This window comes from Aspergillus sclerotioniger (genome assembly GCF_003184525.1).
Source record: "Aspergillus sclerotioniger CBS 115572 chromosome Unknown BO94scaffold_15, whole genome shotgun sequence".
Taxonomy (NCBI): Eukaryota; Fungi; Ascomycota; class Eurotiomycetes; order Eurotiales; family Aspergillaceae; genus Aspergillus; species Aspergillus sclerotioniger.
In genome coordinates this window covers 866,277-880,292 of record NW_020291005.1, presented here as the reverse complement: position 1 = coordinate 880,292, position 14,016 = coordinate 866,277, and the positions used below count along the sequence as shown (strand labels likewise).

At 54.1% G+C, this 14,016-nt stretch overlaps 5 protein-coding genes across 5 annotated transcripts; 3 read left to right on the top strand and 2 right to left on the bottom strand.

The window, feature by feature from the left end:
* The first annotated feature begins 243 nt into the window (after positions 1-243).
* On the top strand, positions 244-910 carry tfb5 (TFIIH complex subunit TFB5). Its single transcript, XM_025611856.1, has 3 exons — positions 244-352; positions 412-563; positions 613-910. The coding sequence occupies exons 1-3, from the start codon at positions 334-336 to the stop codon at positions 658-660; spliced, it is 219 nt and encodes a 72-aa protein (XP_025467203.1). The 5' UTR covers positions 244-333; the 3' UTR covers positions 661-910.
* BO94DRAFT_535753 (Hsp20/alpha crystallin family protein) lies at positions 784-2,311 on the top strand. The gene is made up of 2 exons (XM_025611855.1): positions 784-911; positions 1,031-2,311. The coding sequence occupies exon 2, from the start codon at positions 1,182-1,184 to the stop codon at positions 2,157-2,159; it is 978 nt and encodes a 325-aa protein (XP_025467202.1). The 5' UTR covers positions 784-911; positions 1,031-1,181; the 3' UTR covers positions 2,160-2,311.
* Positions 2,312-2,412: 101 nt separating this feature from the next.
* On the bottom strand, positions 2,413-3,892 carry BO94DRAFT_517852 (RTA1 domain-containing protein). Its single transcript, XM_025610013.1, has 2 exons — positions 3,380-3,892; positions 2,413-3,328 (listed from the first exon to the last, which is right to left on the bottom strand). Exons 1-2 carry the CDS (start codon positions 3,667-3,669, stop codon positions 2,590-2,592), a joined length of 1,029 nt encoding a protein of 342 aa, XP_025467201.1. The 5' UTR covers positions 3,670-3,892; the 3' UTR covers positions 2,413-2,589.
* Positions 3,893-4,728: 836 nt separating this feature from the next.
* BO94DRAFT_87640 (uncharacterized protein) lies at positions 4,729-5,206 on the top strand. Its single transcript, XM_025617723.1, has 2 exons — positions 4,729-4,867; positions 4,917-5,206. Exons 1-2 carry the CDS (start codon positions 4,849-4,851, stop codon positions 5,111-5,113), a joined length of 216 nt encoding a protein of 71 aa, XP_025467200.1. The 5' UTR covers positions 4,729-4,848; the 3' UTR covers positions 5,114-5,206.
* On the bottom strand, positions 5,183-13,833 carry BO94DRAFT_597347 (nonribosomal peptide synthase; the record flags this gene model as incomplete). The annotated part of the gene is made up of 4 exons (XM_025616272.1): positions 5,183-8,688; positions 8,734-13,248; positions 13,302-13,507; positions 13,560-13,833. The coding sequence occupies 4 exons, from the start codon at positions 13,831-13,833 to the stop codon at positions 5,299-5,301; spliced, it is 8,385 nt and encodes a 2,794-aa protein (XP_025467199.1). The 3' UTR covers positions 5,183-5,298.
* Positions 13,834-14,016: the final 183 nt, after the last annotated feature.

Genomic DNA, 14,016 nt, shown 5'->3' with positions numbered 1-14,016 from the left:
GGTCAGATGACCTCCGACAGCTCGAGTCCTCTACTATCCGTTAAGCAACTCAAAAGGCGCACACCGATCAAAAATAGACCATGCCAAAGAATATCTTGTAACTCTCTGAAGTATCTAGTAGAACATCGCCTGAGAAAACGGGCAGACCTCGGTGGCGGCCTCGGTGCCTGAGGAAGCAAGTCTTGGCATCGCTTGGCCGCGGAATCTCGGCCATCTTCGCTCGTCGACTTTGGCGCCGTGCAACCCACTCCTTCTCCTCGTCCCCCTCGAATAAAATCCCGCAATCTTCATACCCCACGTGCGGTCGACATCTCCCAATTTCCCCAGAGCATCATGCCCCGCGCCGTCAGAGGTATGCCAACCGCAGCCATCCCCGGTCCCAGCTAATCGAGCTAATCGACCGGTAAACAGGAGTCCTCATCGAGTGCGATCCATCCGTGAAAGCCATCATCCTCAAGTACGACCAAGAAAGACACGACTATATTGTCGAAGACCTCGATGATGACCGCCACCTGGTCATAAAAGAGAGCCAGTTGGCGAATCTGAAGGCGAGATTGACCAAGGTAGGGATACCGAAGTGCAGCTTGGTCGCTTCCTGCTGATGAGGAATAGGAACTCGATGACAAGGTGATGCAGCCGGACGAGTCGGAATCGGAGTAGTCGGGATACTTGGAGGTGTGCTGGCGGCCTGGGTTGCAGTCTCCACGGGTCTTTATGGTTTGACAGCGGTCGGTACAATGGGTCGAATCGTTTCATTCGGAGCTGGTGAAGCTTTCGGCCTGAGGTGATGCCAAGTTACCTCGGGTGGTGATGTGAGTGTCATACTGCAAGGAACATTGTGCCGTGTGTAGGATATGGTAGGAACGGTCGGAAGCAGGCCAACTGCTTGCATGTCACCACTGTGTTTAATGGTATGCTGAGTGACCTTTCATCCCTCTGAAGCAGTACCAGGGTTGTTCTATGAAGAAGCCATCACCCGGGCACCTTCCTAGCTACATCGTTGCTCACTTGTTCCTACCTTGGGTGGCAGCTACCTCTACAAGGTCCAGAAGTTGTAAACCTCTCCGGCTGCATCGAACGTCTACTCGACATCATCCCACACCACAACCATACTTACTACACATTTTATCGCACGATCTCTATCACACGCTCTTTAATACATTGGATTCGAGACTATCGATATGGGTGTCTTCGACATGGAGCAGGCAGATGGACCGAACCCCCTTCTCCGGGCGCCTCTCGGAACTCCCGAGCCCATCCGACCTGCATTCGACCTGCGCCTTCTCGAGGGTGGCTATTATCTGGATGGGGAATTGCCCGGCTCCACAAAAGATAACATCGCTATTGAAATCAGTGGCTTTCAGACTTTGGTGATCTCCGGCACTCTCCAACGCGCATACCCTGGCCCTCCTCCGGACTTTAAACCCGACTCGAAGGTGAATGCCGAGGAATATTATTCGGTTCCGATGCATGTTCTTCTGGACAAAATGCTCCTTGAACAGACCAGTGCACGAGATGAGGAGGCTGAAGAAACCTGCTTTGCCAACGCCAGCCGTGCGCCTGTAGGTACCAAGGCTGGTGAAGCGGCCCCAAGTCCCCATGTCCCGGCCAATCGTGATGGAGGCGCTTGGAGGGGTCAACCGGCCACGGGCGTGTGGAATAAGCTTGGTGGACAGGGAACTCAGCCCTCCCCAGATCAACGAGGCGACCGAAACCTGCAAGACGGGGAAAGTTGGCGAGGTCGACCAATACAGCGAGACGAAGGAAGCTCACTAGATGGACGCGCCCAGCAAGGGTATGGAACTCGAGGTCGAGGTCGAGGAAGGGGACGGGGACAGGGACAGGGACAGGGACGGGGACGCGGACGGGGACGGGGACGGGGCGAAGGCATTCAGGGTCGTGTAACCATCCCGCGCCGGGAAGAAATCCAAAAAATGACTCCGGAGAGTGAAGAAGATGACGATCAACCCCGGCAAGATGAACCAGAGTGGAAGTTGGCAGAGCGCGAGATTGGATTTTTCTCTCGCTCGTTCATCTTGGACAAGCCGGTCGATTGGAATGCGGCAGAAGTGCGCTACAAGGACGGCATTCTTACCATCTGGCTTCCACTGGGGTCTATGCCTGAACGGCCGGTTTGTCTGACCGTCAATCGCGACTAGTTGTGGAGTGCTTTGGGTGTGTCGTTCTTTACTAGGTAGTTGACTTTCGCTGTGGGTGGTATTGTTCTAGTAGATAGCGCTAGCTTGATCTGAATGAAGCCTGACTGAGCATTCTTCCACCCGAATGTAGATGGCAGCCATGGAATCTCGGTTACTCAATGACACTGCCATGCATCCAGGACGAAAGCATTATGCCGTTGGCCATCTACAGACAAGCGCACGGAACCATGACTCAACACATTTGATAGATATACTTATTGATAGCTATGCACCTGCAGGAACTCTATACCCTGATTTTCTAGACAAAGCTAGTATACACCACGCTCAACACCACAACACCAGACCGGCCAAACCAAACACAAAAGAAACAAATCAATCACACCCATAACCAAACCAGATGCATCATCATAACAACACACAACTCCCCCCACTAAGCCTCCGCCTGACTTTCCCCCTTCTTCCTCCCAACGCGAAACATCGGATAATTCAACGCCTCCCACCGTCCATTAAACCCAATGCCCGGATGTCCCCAAGTACTCATGGCAATGACCGCAATCGAAATCATCATCCCCTCGAGCACCATAAACGTGGTCTGATCATTCGCCAAATGCGAACTAAACCCACCACACAACTCGGCGACTCGAAAACAACTCCGAATGTAGATACACACGACGGCGAGACCCTGACAGAACAGGAACGCCTTCCAGCGATTCGACGCCCTCAGGGCCGCGAATTCCGGGTTCAGGGTAATTAGACCGGTATCAGAGACGACGAGGTCCTGGGAATCGGATTCGCGTTTCGTGGTGTTTGCGAGACGGAAGGTCGTGTTGTTGCTTGCAGAGGGGTTCCGGGCGCTCAGACTAAACACGCGGTAGGCGAAGTCGAGGACGATCACGATGTAGAGGGTTAGGGAGGCGACTTGGGAGGCCAGACCGGCGATCATGATGTTGATGCCGTCTTGGACGGTGGAGGCGGAGTTGGAGGTGGTGATGGCGCCGCCGGCGGCTTGTAGGAGGAGGGAGATGATGTCGAAGCTGATGAAGATCAGACTGTAGCTGCGTTGTTTTATGCGGGAGATTTGCGCGCTGTAGGCGCCGACGATTCGGGCCAGGGAGACGTAGATGGCGCCGCTGAGGAAGGCGGGGGCGATGGTGAGGCAGACGAGGTACCTTTCTTGGGGTCAGATTTGTTGTTTTGGAGGGGTTTGGAAAGGGACATACATGATGAACCACCGGTCAATGAACGGGTTATGGCGCATGTAGATGCGCGCTATGTAGCCGAGTACTTCCAGGATTAGACCACAGATGGTCCCGAAGAGGTATCCCCATGTGCGATGGCGGATGCCGAGATAGCATTGTACGGGGATGAAGAGGGCGAAGAGGGCGATGTAGAATGCGTTACCGCCGAGGTTGGGTAGGTAGGTGATGTGCGCATAGGACATGGGACAGGTCTCGAGGGTACATTGTTGACTGCTGGTGATCCAGGGCGCCGGGGCAGTGACGGTTGTCATGGTGAGATTCTTTTGTCAATCAAAATATTAGGAGATGAGAATTGTGTGGGGAGTGAATGCCTGAGGTTGTCACTCCAAGGCAGTCAGGCCTGGGTGCGGAAGACTACTAGTAGTAGTATTGGTGGACGATAGTGGTGGTGGTGGTGGTGATGATCCGATGCGCCATGTATATATACCGCCGTACCGATGAACATGCATCCTCAGGAGAAACCTACGAGCGGACAGCCCGCCTATAAATGAAACAGAGGCATTTCGTCTGCCTGGCGCCATTCTGACTCCGCAGATCGGCGACGTCGATAGCGTCAAAATCGGGATAAACTCAGGGTTAGTTTTGTCGGGATCGAGGAGCATATTTACGCAGCAGCCAACCGGCGGGCGCCGGGTGGATTCTGCCGCCATCATCCGCGGTGCTGAGTGGGCGGCGCGTACGCGACCGAAATAGCACGGATCGGGCAGCGGCCAAGCGTGGATCGCCGCTGCCCGGTGCATTTTTACGCTCGGGCCAATCAGCACATCAGCAGCCGGTGGACCCTGAAAAAAGGGCAAACAGGGCAAAGCCGGATCGACGCGTGACGGCGGCATCCCACTTCCGCCGTGCTTCCGACCACTACTTAGAGACAAAGAACGGCCGCTTTTTCGCAGCTGCCTGGCTGGTTGAGCCATCGGTAGGCAGTCATATTCGCCCGCATTCCCTGTCGTTTCATGGTCATGATGCCGACATTTACGCGCGGGCTTGGGTTGGGTGGTGGCTGCTAACGCTTTTCTCGGGTCTTGGATTACTACCAACTTGGCAGGCTGCAAGACCCGTGGACGGCACGCGGGAAATTAGCAACTCGATCTATCGGGAACACCGACCACCACACTGCATTTCAACTCAACACTTCAGAGCAGAGCTGGCTATGACTTCAACGAGTCATACTTTGACCGGTCCTCCATGATGCAGAGTACTCGACTTGAGCTGCGACGATAGGCTGGTCACTACCAACACAACGCAAAATCACGCAAGAAACCAACGACACCACACCGAACTCGTGCCGACCAACATCACGATAATACCGGGGCGGGATTGTTGAGCTGCATATACGGTTTCAAGTTAGTTGGAAATTCTTGACAATAAGAACGCAGGGGCGGGAGCATATACGCAGTCATGCCGGGCGTTGAGTAATCCAAGGATTTCGAATGCGACATCGGACACAATGTACGACTCCAAATCTGCGTTATCCATTGACTAGGCCGATTTTTTCGAGGGACTGCATCGAGGGCTTTCGCATCGCTGGCGACTACGACTGTAGTGTATACGATGACGGTATCTACGGAGACAACAGCGGCCAGAATGGAGTTATTCGATTGGAAGGCTGGAAAACGGGCATATTTGTCTCAAAGGGGGACCATCGATGAAGCATACAAGGTAAGGCGTGGCTCTACATGGCAGCTTCGCGGTTAGGGAAAGTTTGCAGAATGTGAAGTTGTATGACGACAATTATATACAATGATCAATCAATGAGATGATGGGCAATCTCGCTTCCAACGCCAATCGACAATAAACAGCATAATCCAGATATACACCACAAAATTGCAGCAGCAGAAACCATGAACCAATATTATATACAAATCAAAGGAGGAATTCGCTCACTCAACACCATCTCCCAGACGCTCCGCAATCTCCAACAACGACTCCTTCACCTTCGCCTGCCACTCGAGCAGCTGCTTCTGCCGTGCCATGCGCGTGTTGTACACAAACTTAATCTGCAGCGAGTCGCCGATGACGATGGCCTGGGTTTCGACCAGCGCGGTCCGAAGAAGACCCGAGCCAGAGCCAGTCGCCTTCGGCTTGTTGACGTCCACATAGCGAAGGACTGAATCGTCCCGCTCCAGCTGCTGGTACTGACCGAGGTAGTTCATGGACAGCTCAAACGGGCTGTGGTGCTCAAAAGCGGCGTGTCCATCATCGGTCAGCCAGCGGGTTGCCCAGTACGGGACTCCGTTACCCGGGACGCTGGCACGCACGTCGCGCACAGCCTGCAGGTCATCCACGATATCCTCGGATGGCTGGATCACCACCGGGGTGGATGAGGTGAACCATCCGATCGTGTTAGAGACGTCGAGATCGCCGCCAAACTCATCACGACCATGACTGTAGATGAAAACCGCGGGCACGGGACGGTCACTGAAGGTGGCGCTGAATGCGTGGAAGATTGCCGACAAGAAAATATCGAGTGGTTTGGTCTCGAACTGGTGGTTGCATTTACCCATCAAACGAGCGGTGGTCTTGGTGTCGAGAGAAAACTCCTGGATGGTTTCGGTCACGAACAGGTTCATGGATTCCTCCATCTGCCAGTAGTCGTATCGGGGTGCAGGAATCGAGAAGGGCAGCACGTATTCGGGAGTCCATTTCTGGTCGGCATGTTCCTTGAGTCGGCGACACCACAGGGCAAAAGAGTCAGATCGGTGGGAGGTGATGGCTCCGGAGGACAAGCCCTGCTGAAGATCTTGGAGGAGGATTCGCCAGGAAACCGTGTCGATGACCATATGGTGCACTGTGAGAGCAAGATAGCGGTCTCCGTTCGGAAGCTTGAAGACGATAGCACGCATCAAAGGACCACGCTCCAAATCGAAACCGGACTGGTTAGGAGCGGTGTATGGTTCGATGGCTGTCACGTCAGGCACCTCCAGCTCCTCATATAAGTGACTGTTGGTCTGGTCAATAGGAATATACTGCATCCACCGTCCAGAGACATCGCGCTGGAACCGAGCACGAAGCATGGGATGACGTTGGACTGTCGCGTCAACGACTGGCTCCAGGTCCGCATCGCTATGAATCGACAGAAGGAACGTAGTGTTGTAACGATTAAGGTCGCAGTGCTGTTTCAAGTCAAACTCCCACGTCTGCTGGGGAGAGAGGTTGAATGGAACGCCAATGTCTTCCTCCACTGGCTCGGCTTCCTCGTCCAAAGGCCGCACTCGCACCGCCAGTTCGGCGATAGTAGGACATTGGATCAAATCCTTGACCGCGAGCGATAGCTTAGCATCACGGCACTGGGCGATCACCTGCATGGCGGAAATGGAATCACCACCTAGGCTCTGGAAGGACCGCTCCATACTGATTTGTTCCTCTGGGCGGTTGAGCACAGAGGCCCAGATCCGTCGCAGTTCAGCCTCGGTAGGCGTGCTTGGGCCTCGGCCACTGGCTTTCGATCCTACGTTGGCAATCTGCTCGTACGTAGCGTCGTCCAGCGCCTCGACCCAGCGGCGGACCTTCTTCCGGTCCAACTTACCAGAAGGCAGAAGAGGGATTGCATTCACCGGCACCCACAGAGCAGGGACCATGTAAACTGGAAGGGCTGCCGATATGGTGTTAGCGATTTTGGTCACGACTGCCATGATCTCGGGTCTCCGGTCTTCTGGCACGAGAGAAATCTGTCCATCCTCAGCGGGGAGATCGAAGCCCTTGAAAGACACAACAGCCAGGAGCTGCTTTTTAAACGGTCCCTGAGACGGAAGCAAAGTGAGCGCATGGTGGATATTCTCATCACGCTCGATGTTGTACTCGATCTCACCCAGTTCGACACGCTGACCGCGAATCTTGACTTGTCCATCAGCTCGTCCGATGAAATGAATGGTACCATCGGCGTTGTACCGCACGAGATCACCAGTACGATAGAATCGCTCCTGCTCCTCAGATCCCGGGATAAAGCTCTTCTGTTCAACAAATGCAGCGGCAGTCTTCTCGGGATCGCCCAGGTAGCCTCTTGCCAGGATTGGCCCTGAAATCAAAAGCTCACCAACGGCCCCAATGGGAAGCAATTGGGATGGCTGCTTTGCATCCGCGACCCAAAGCAAACCACCAACGGCATTTCCAATGTTGGCTGGATCAGTAGTAGTCTGCAGGCCTGGATTAGCCGCTGCTGCGACAGAACACTCACTGGGCCCGTATCCATTGTACAGCTGCAGTTTGTCGGCCCAGGTGATGATGTCACCCTTTGAAAGAGCCTCGCCACCGAGAACCAAGGTCTTCAGGGAAGGCACATCAGTTGGCTGCAGAAGCTTAAGAACGGATGGAGTCATGAATGTCCAATTGATCGCAAACTCGTTGATGCAGCGCTTGATGTCTTTCCCGAGGTCCTCATCCGGCACGCAGATACACGCACCGAACATGAGGGATGTCATGATCTCGAGGAGACTAACGTCAAAGCTATAGGAGGCAAACTGCAACACGCGGGATTCGGGGCCTAGACAGGCGAGCTTTCCCTGAGCCAAGGCTCCGGAACAGAAGGCAGAGTGTTGCACAACACATCCCTTGGGCTTTCCTGTGCTGCCAGAGGTGAAGATGACATATGCGTCATGTTGAGGACGAGCCTTTACTGCCTCTGGTCTGAGCCCGTTGACCGTATTTCTCAACTCATCGAGGTTGGTACGATCAACACTGACAATAGCCGGGACCAGACCTTCCCAGTTGGAGGCATATTTGGGAGATGCCAGGATGAGCTTTGCTGCAGTTTGGAGAGCAGCCTCGCGCAGACGCTCCACTGGGGTCTTCGGATCAAGTGGCACGAACGCAGCTCCAGCGGCCAGAACAGCGAGCATGGAAACGATCGCCCATGCGGACTTTTCGAATGTCAAGGGCACGAAATCTCCAGGACCAACACCAAGTTGAGTCAGGTGCTGAGACAGGGCCGACCACATCTGTCCAAACTCCTCGTACGTCACCTTTTCACGCAGAGTATCGATTGCAATGGCCCGGGGAGTGCGTTGGATCTGTTCAAGCACGAGGTCTGGGACCGTAGACTGGGACGTTTCTGGTACATCCTGATTCCAGGAAACAATCTGCGACAGATCGTATCGACCAATAACACTGAGTTGATCAACTCGAGCTTCGGGGTTTTCGAGCACAGACTTGAGAATGGCAGAGAAAGTTCCCGAGACGGATTGAGCCTGGGATTCCGACAGACAGTTAGTCCAGTATCCGAGCTTCACATCCACGTTGTCCGGCGAATCGATAACGTGGACCGTAATGTTGTACTGCTAATGTCAGCTAATGCAAAATATCTCCGGGTGAATGCATACCTCAGTCGGTTCTCGAACGACGAGACCCTCAAAGTCAACATCGGCGGTAGTGTCATCACTGTCGACACCAGTCATGGTCTGGAAGGAGATACCGGTGTTGAAAAGCGGCATGCCTGCAAGCCCAAGTGCATGCTGAATCTCCGCGAGCGAGCAGTGTTGGTGGGAAAGAGAATCCAGGAATTCCGACTGGCACGTCTTCAACGCGTCCTTGACAATCGTGGAATCGTCGAGCAATGCCTTGCATATCAGGACACTGATCGTCGGACCAACCATGTTGACCAGATCTTCGATGGGTGCATCCCTGCCCGATGCCAGGTAGCCGAAGCAGACATCGTCTCGGCCAACGTAGCATCGACACACGAGTGCCCAGACGGTCTGGAGAAGGTTGGACAGTGTGATGCTGTGAGAGACGCAGAACTCGCGCAGAGCACTGGCGGGCGTCTCCAGCAGTACTTGGGCGTACTTGAGTTCAGGCACAGCTTTAGTATCGGCCAACTTGGGGAAGTAGCATGGCTCGACGTCCGCAAGCTGATTCTTCCAGAACGCAACACTGGCCGACATGTCGTTGTTGGCGACGTATTTGACGAACTCACTGTACCTGGCGCCTTCCGTACGCGTGTCCAGACTTCCTTCATAGGCTCGCCTGAGATCTCTCATAATCAATGACTTGGAAACACCATCGACAATGGTATGACTAGCATCGACTCTGCAGAAGACTTTGCCTTCAGCCGTGAAGTTGATGGAGAACCGATGTGGAGGGACCACCGGGCTCGTGCCTAGATCAATCGTCTCCTCGAGGATAGATTCAACGCCAGCGTCTGAGCAAGGTGTCACCGAGATCTCTGCTCTAGGACGTCTCAGAACAATCTGGGCGTACGGGTCTTTGCCACCGAGATCATCGGTAAAGATCGTTCTCAATGCGGGGTGGAAATCTACCACCTTTTGCCACGCAGAAAGCAGTCTTCCAATGTCGACTCGGTCAGAGGATGCACTGGGAATGACTTCCCATCCAATCGAGACGTTGTAGCTGCCCTGCTTCCTGGCCTGGCTCATGAGAAGACCTTGCTGCAAAGGGGAGCAAGGATACACGTCCTGTATTTGGTGTGACTTGAGACCTAGTCGTGGGAAGCTCTGGCGGTTCATTCTCTCGAGGGATTGGTAATCGAGGGAGAGCAGTGGGAAGTCTGCCAGCGTAAATTCTCTCACGGTGCCAGATGCCAGGAGATCCACTGTCTGCGCAATGTTTTGTTTGAACTGGCTGACAAGTTGAGATAGCTCTTGACTGCGGACTTGGTCAGATCCGACAGTGATCTTGAGCTGGCCGTCTTCGATGAAAGAGGAAACCTGGATCACCGTGGGAATGATGGCGCTTAGACTGCGTGGCTCACTTGATGTCGTCTGTTTCAACACGACACCTCCAACAGCTTGGCCCGAAATGCCATGGCTGAAGATGAGATCTGCAGATTCAGACAGCGTCTTCTCTCCCTTGTGGCGGACCTGGTCTTTGGTCTCCCGGATTAGTTGAAGAGTCATCTGGTCTCGCTGGCTCGACACATTTACGGGCTGCAGCAGAGAGAACTGTCCCACATGACCCCCTGTCGACTGACGTGCCGAGCCTTCGACAATAGCTGAGGAGGGACCGCCATGGTTCTTGAGGGTCTGATCATATGACAGTATCAATGTTGCGAGAAGTAGCTCCCCTGCGTTCGTGCCAAACGTAAGGTTGCACGGCCCGGTAAGGAGGCTAGTGGCATGAGCATCCAGATCTAGGGCCTCGGTCGCATACGCCTGCTTGTTGATGGAAGTAACACTGGCAAAGGACACTGATGAGCGGGTGATTGTTCCCATTTCACTCTCGCCTTTGAGGTGGTCAATCCAAGCATGAGAGAACTCATCATGAGACAGAAGCTGACTTTCCCAGATATGCTTCTTTTTCTCTGCGTCGGACTGCAGCAAGTAGTCCAGGTGGCCAATGATAGTGTTCAGGGAATGAACATCAACAACAGCCGCATGCGCCACAATAGAGAGATACTGTGCGCCGCGGACAGTGAACAGATCAACCATAAAGCTTGGGTTACCAGCCACACAGAGCAAGGCCTGACGACGCTGGACAATCTCTTGCGCCTCCTGCAGGCTAGCGACATGGTTCAAGTTCAGGTGGTAAGCGGGGTTCTCAAGCTCGTCGTGATCTCTGAAAACTTGCGACCATGTGTCGTTCTGCTCCTTGAAGCCAAGAGTGAGCGCAGGGTAGGAAGAGATCAGAGTGTCTAGTGACTCGCTCAGCTGCTGAATGCGGATCTTTTGTCCGAGTTCAAGCAGGATAGCATGGTGCACAGCACTGTTGCCCAGGTGAGACGCCTCCAGGAACGTCTGCTGCAGATGGGACACTGGGAGCTGACCCTGGCTGCCCGTCTGGCCTTCCAAGAGAAGCAAATCCGCAAGACCCGACTCTTCGATCTTTGAAGCAACTTCGCTAACATCGTACCGCAACAAATCGGCTACTAGTACAGTTACTCCCAGTCGGCGGAACTCTGACATGGCAGCCATGGCCTTGATGGAGTCACCGCCCACCGACAGGAAGTTGCTATGCTTGCCGATCTGGTCCTCAGGGATGTCAAGGGTTTTCGCCCAAACTCTGCGCACAAGAGCCTCTGTCTTGCTCACTGGCGTCTCGTCGGATTTGTCGGCATTACCCATGATGTGCTGGAACGCCTCGGCGCTAATGTCGGCCACAAAATCTGCGACCTTCTTCCGGTCCATTTTGCCGGATGACATCAACGGAAGACTTTCCAAAACGATCCAGACTGTCGGGACCATATATGTGGGAAGAAGCTGTGATAGGCGCTCTGCGATTTCCCGCGTATCTGCCGCAGCCTCTGCATGGTCCACCAGGCGGATGATTGGGTGTGTCTGGACCGAGGAAGTTGCGAACTGTTTGTGGAGGGACACGATACCAACCAGACGAGCCTTGCAGAGGCCAGTGTATGGCACGAGAGCCATTCCATTGCGGACAAGACCGTCGGTCCAGAGATGGTGCTCTACCTCTCCCAGTTCCATGCGCTGTCCATGGAGCTTGACTTGGTGATCCTTCCGCCCAATGAAGTGGATCATGCCCTCCGCATCATAGCGCACGAGATCGCCAGTCTTGTAGAAGCGGTTCCAGATTGGCGAAGTACCGGGGGTCATCCAGGTTGGACTGTCGAAGAAGGCTGCGGCAGTCTTCACTGAGTCTTTGAGGTATCCGCGTGAAACGATTGGGCCTTGGATGATGAGCTCACCCGCAGCACCGACCGGCAAGAGCACGTTGTGGTTTTGCGGGTCAACGATCCAGCAGACACCACCGATAGCTCTGCCAATATTCCGCGGACTGGAATGGGGGTTCAGTTTGGTATTGGCAGTGGCCGCGACGGAACATTCACTGGGTCCGTAACCATTCATCAACTGGAGTCTTCCCGCCCATGTCATCATATCCGATTCGGACATGGCTTCACCTCCCAAGACCAAAGTCTTCAAGAGCGGTAGTTGATCCGGGGACAAGACCTTTAGTACCGACGGCGTCAAGAAAGCCCAGTTGACACGGAAGTCATTCATGGACTGTACAAAGTCTGCACGTCCCAGCTGCTCATTCGGGATACAGATACAAGCACCGAAGATGAGCCCGGTGAGGATTTCCAGGATGCTGACATCGAAACTGTACGACGCAAATTGAAAGATCCGAGAATGGGGTCCCATGTTGGCTTCTTCACCCTGCCGCAGGGATCCACTGCAGAAGGACTGGTGCTGGATCATCGTACCCTTGGGCTTACCCGTACTACCGGAGGTGAAGATCACATATGCGAGATTCTCTGGGTTGGAAGCAGACGCTGGAATGCAGTCCAGGTTGCGAGCGGCATGTTCCTTGATTGTCTCAGCATCAACTATCATGGCCTTCACCGAGAAGTCGACGAAAAGGCTATGGTATTTAGCTGTTGTCAATACGACCGGCGCATCGACTTGGCCGACAATCTCGCGAAGACGCGCGGAAGGATGCGCTGGGTCAAGAGGAACGAATGCTCCACCGGCCTTGAGCACGGCCAGCATGGCCACGACATACCATGCCGTCTTCTCGAAGCATAGAGGTACAATCACCTCAGCCTTGACTCCCACATCAACAAGGGCGGTTGCCAGACGATCTGACAGAGAATCCAGCTCTGCGTAGGTCATCTGGGCATCCCATGAATCAATGGCGGGTGCCTGTGGCTGCAGGGAGGCTCTCTGTCGGACCAGCTCATGGGCGCACTCGAGCACTGCAGCAGGTGGGGCTGAGTTCCAGTCAAAGATCTTTTGCTGACTCAGAGGGCCCAGATAGCTTGCTTTGTCAAGCTCCGTTCCAGGGTGGTTGTTGATTAAGTCGAATGTCTGACGGAGGGTATCGGCCAAGTGAACCACGAGGTCCTCGGAGACGGTGGATGGGGTATAAAGCAGTTGGATGTCAATGCCATTGGCGGAGTTGATGGCATGAAGCTCGAGGTCAAGCTACAAAGCAGTAAGTTTCCAACCTCCTAACAATCGTGACTGGCAGGATTTACCTTGGGTGACGGGGGGATGGATTTGTCATCGCTAGATCCTTCGTGGATTTGACGGAATACCACAGCGCTCCGGAAGGACTGGTATGATGGAGTTGCGGATGCGTTGCTGGGTGCATCTAGAACCGATCGGGCACTTTGCAGTGTTCTCCTCACAGCCTTGAGGAGATCGTCGACTTTGTGGAACTCGTCTGGATCGAACGAGATGTCTAAAGGCCACACTGATCAGTGACGTCATCGGTGTCTGTGCGCGACACTTACGGGTGATGGCGGCTCCGTGACCGGCCGCCGACTCGTCATGGTATTCAAAGGCCACGCCTTCCGATCGATAGCAACGAAGTGCAAGGCCAAATGCCGTGCAAAGGATTTCAGGTACTTCAGCAGCAACTATCGAGTTCTCTTCAACAGCCAAGAAGTCTTTGATGGGAGTGGGTAGGGAAGGAGCAGGCGTGTCGCCTTTGATGCTCTTGAGAGTCTTGGAGGGAGAGACAAGCAGATGAGGAGGCTCAGGAGTAGGCAGAGCGATGGGAGCCATTTTCTCCGGTGGGTGCTGAGAAGGTAGTGTGGCCAAGCGAAAGAGACAAGCACAGGAACGACACAGACTGCAGGCTGTGGGGATTAAAAGGAATCTCAAGCAATCGATCCATCTTCCCAAGGCGAATCTACACTGGCACTATGTACAATGATGTCCGGCGTCGCAGACATGCATTGACTTGGA

Bases quoted from the DNA above. Each gene is read 5' to 3' on its own strand.
- tfb5 (XM_025611856.1), top strand. The intron at 564-612 runs GTAGGGATACCG...GATGAGGAATAG, and splicing joins TGAAGGCGAGATTGACCAAG to GAACTCGATGACAAGGTGAT.
- BO94DRAFT_535753 (XM_025611855.1), top strand. From the start codon at position 1,182: ATGGGTGTCTTCGACATGGAGCAGGCAGATGGACCGAACCCCCTTCTC.
- BO94DRAFT_517852 (XM_025610013.1), bottom strand. From the start codon at position 3,669: ATGACAACCGTCACTGCCCCGGCGCCCTGGATCACCAGCAGTCAACAA. The intron at 3,329-3,379 runs GTATGTCCCTTT...ACCCCAAGAAAG, and splicing joins ATTGACCGGTGGTTCATCAT to GTACCTCGTCTGCCTCACCA.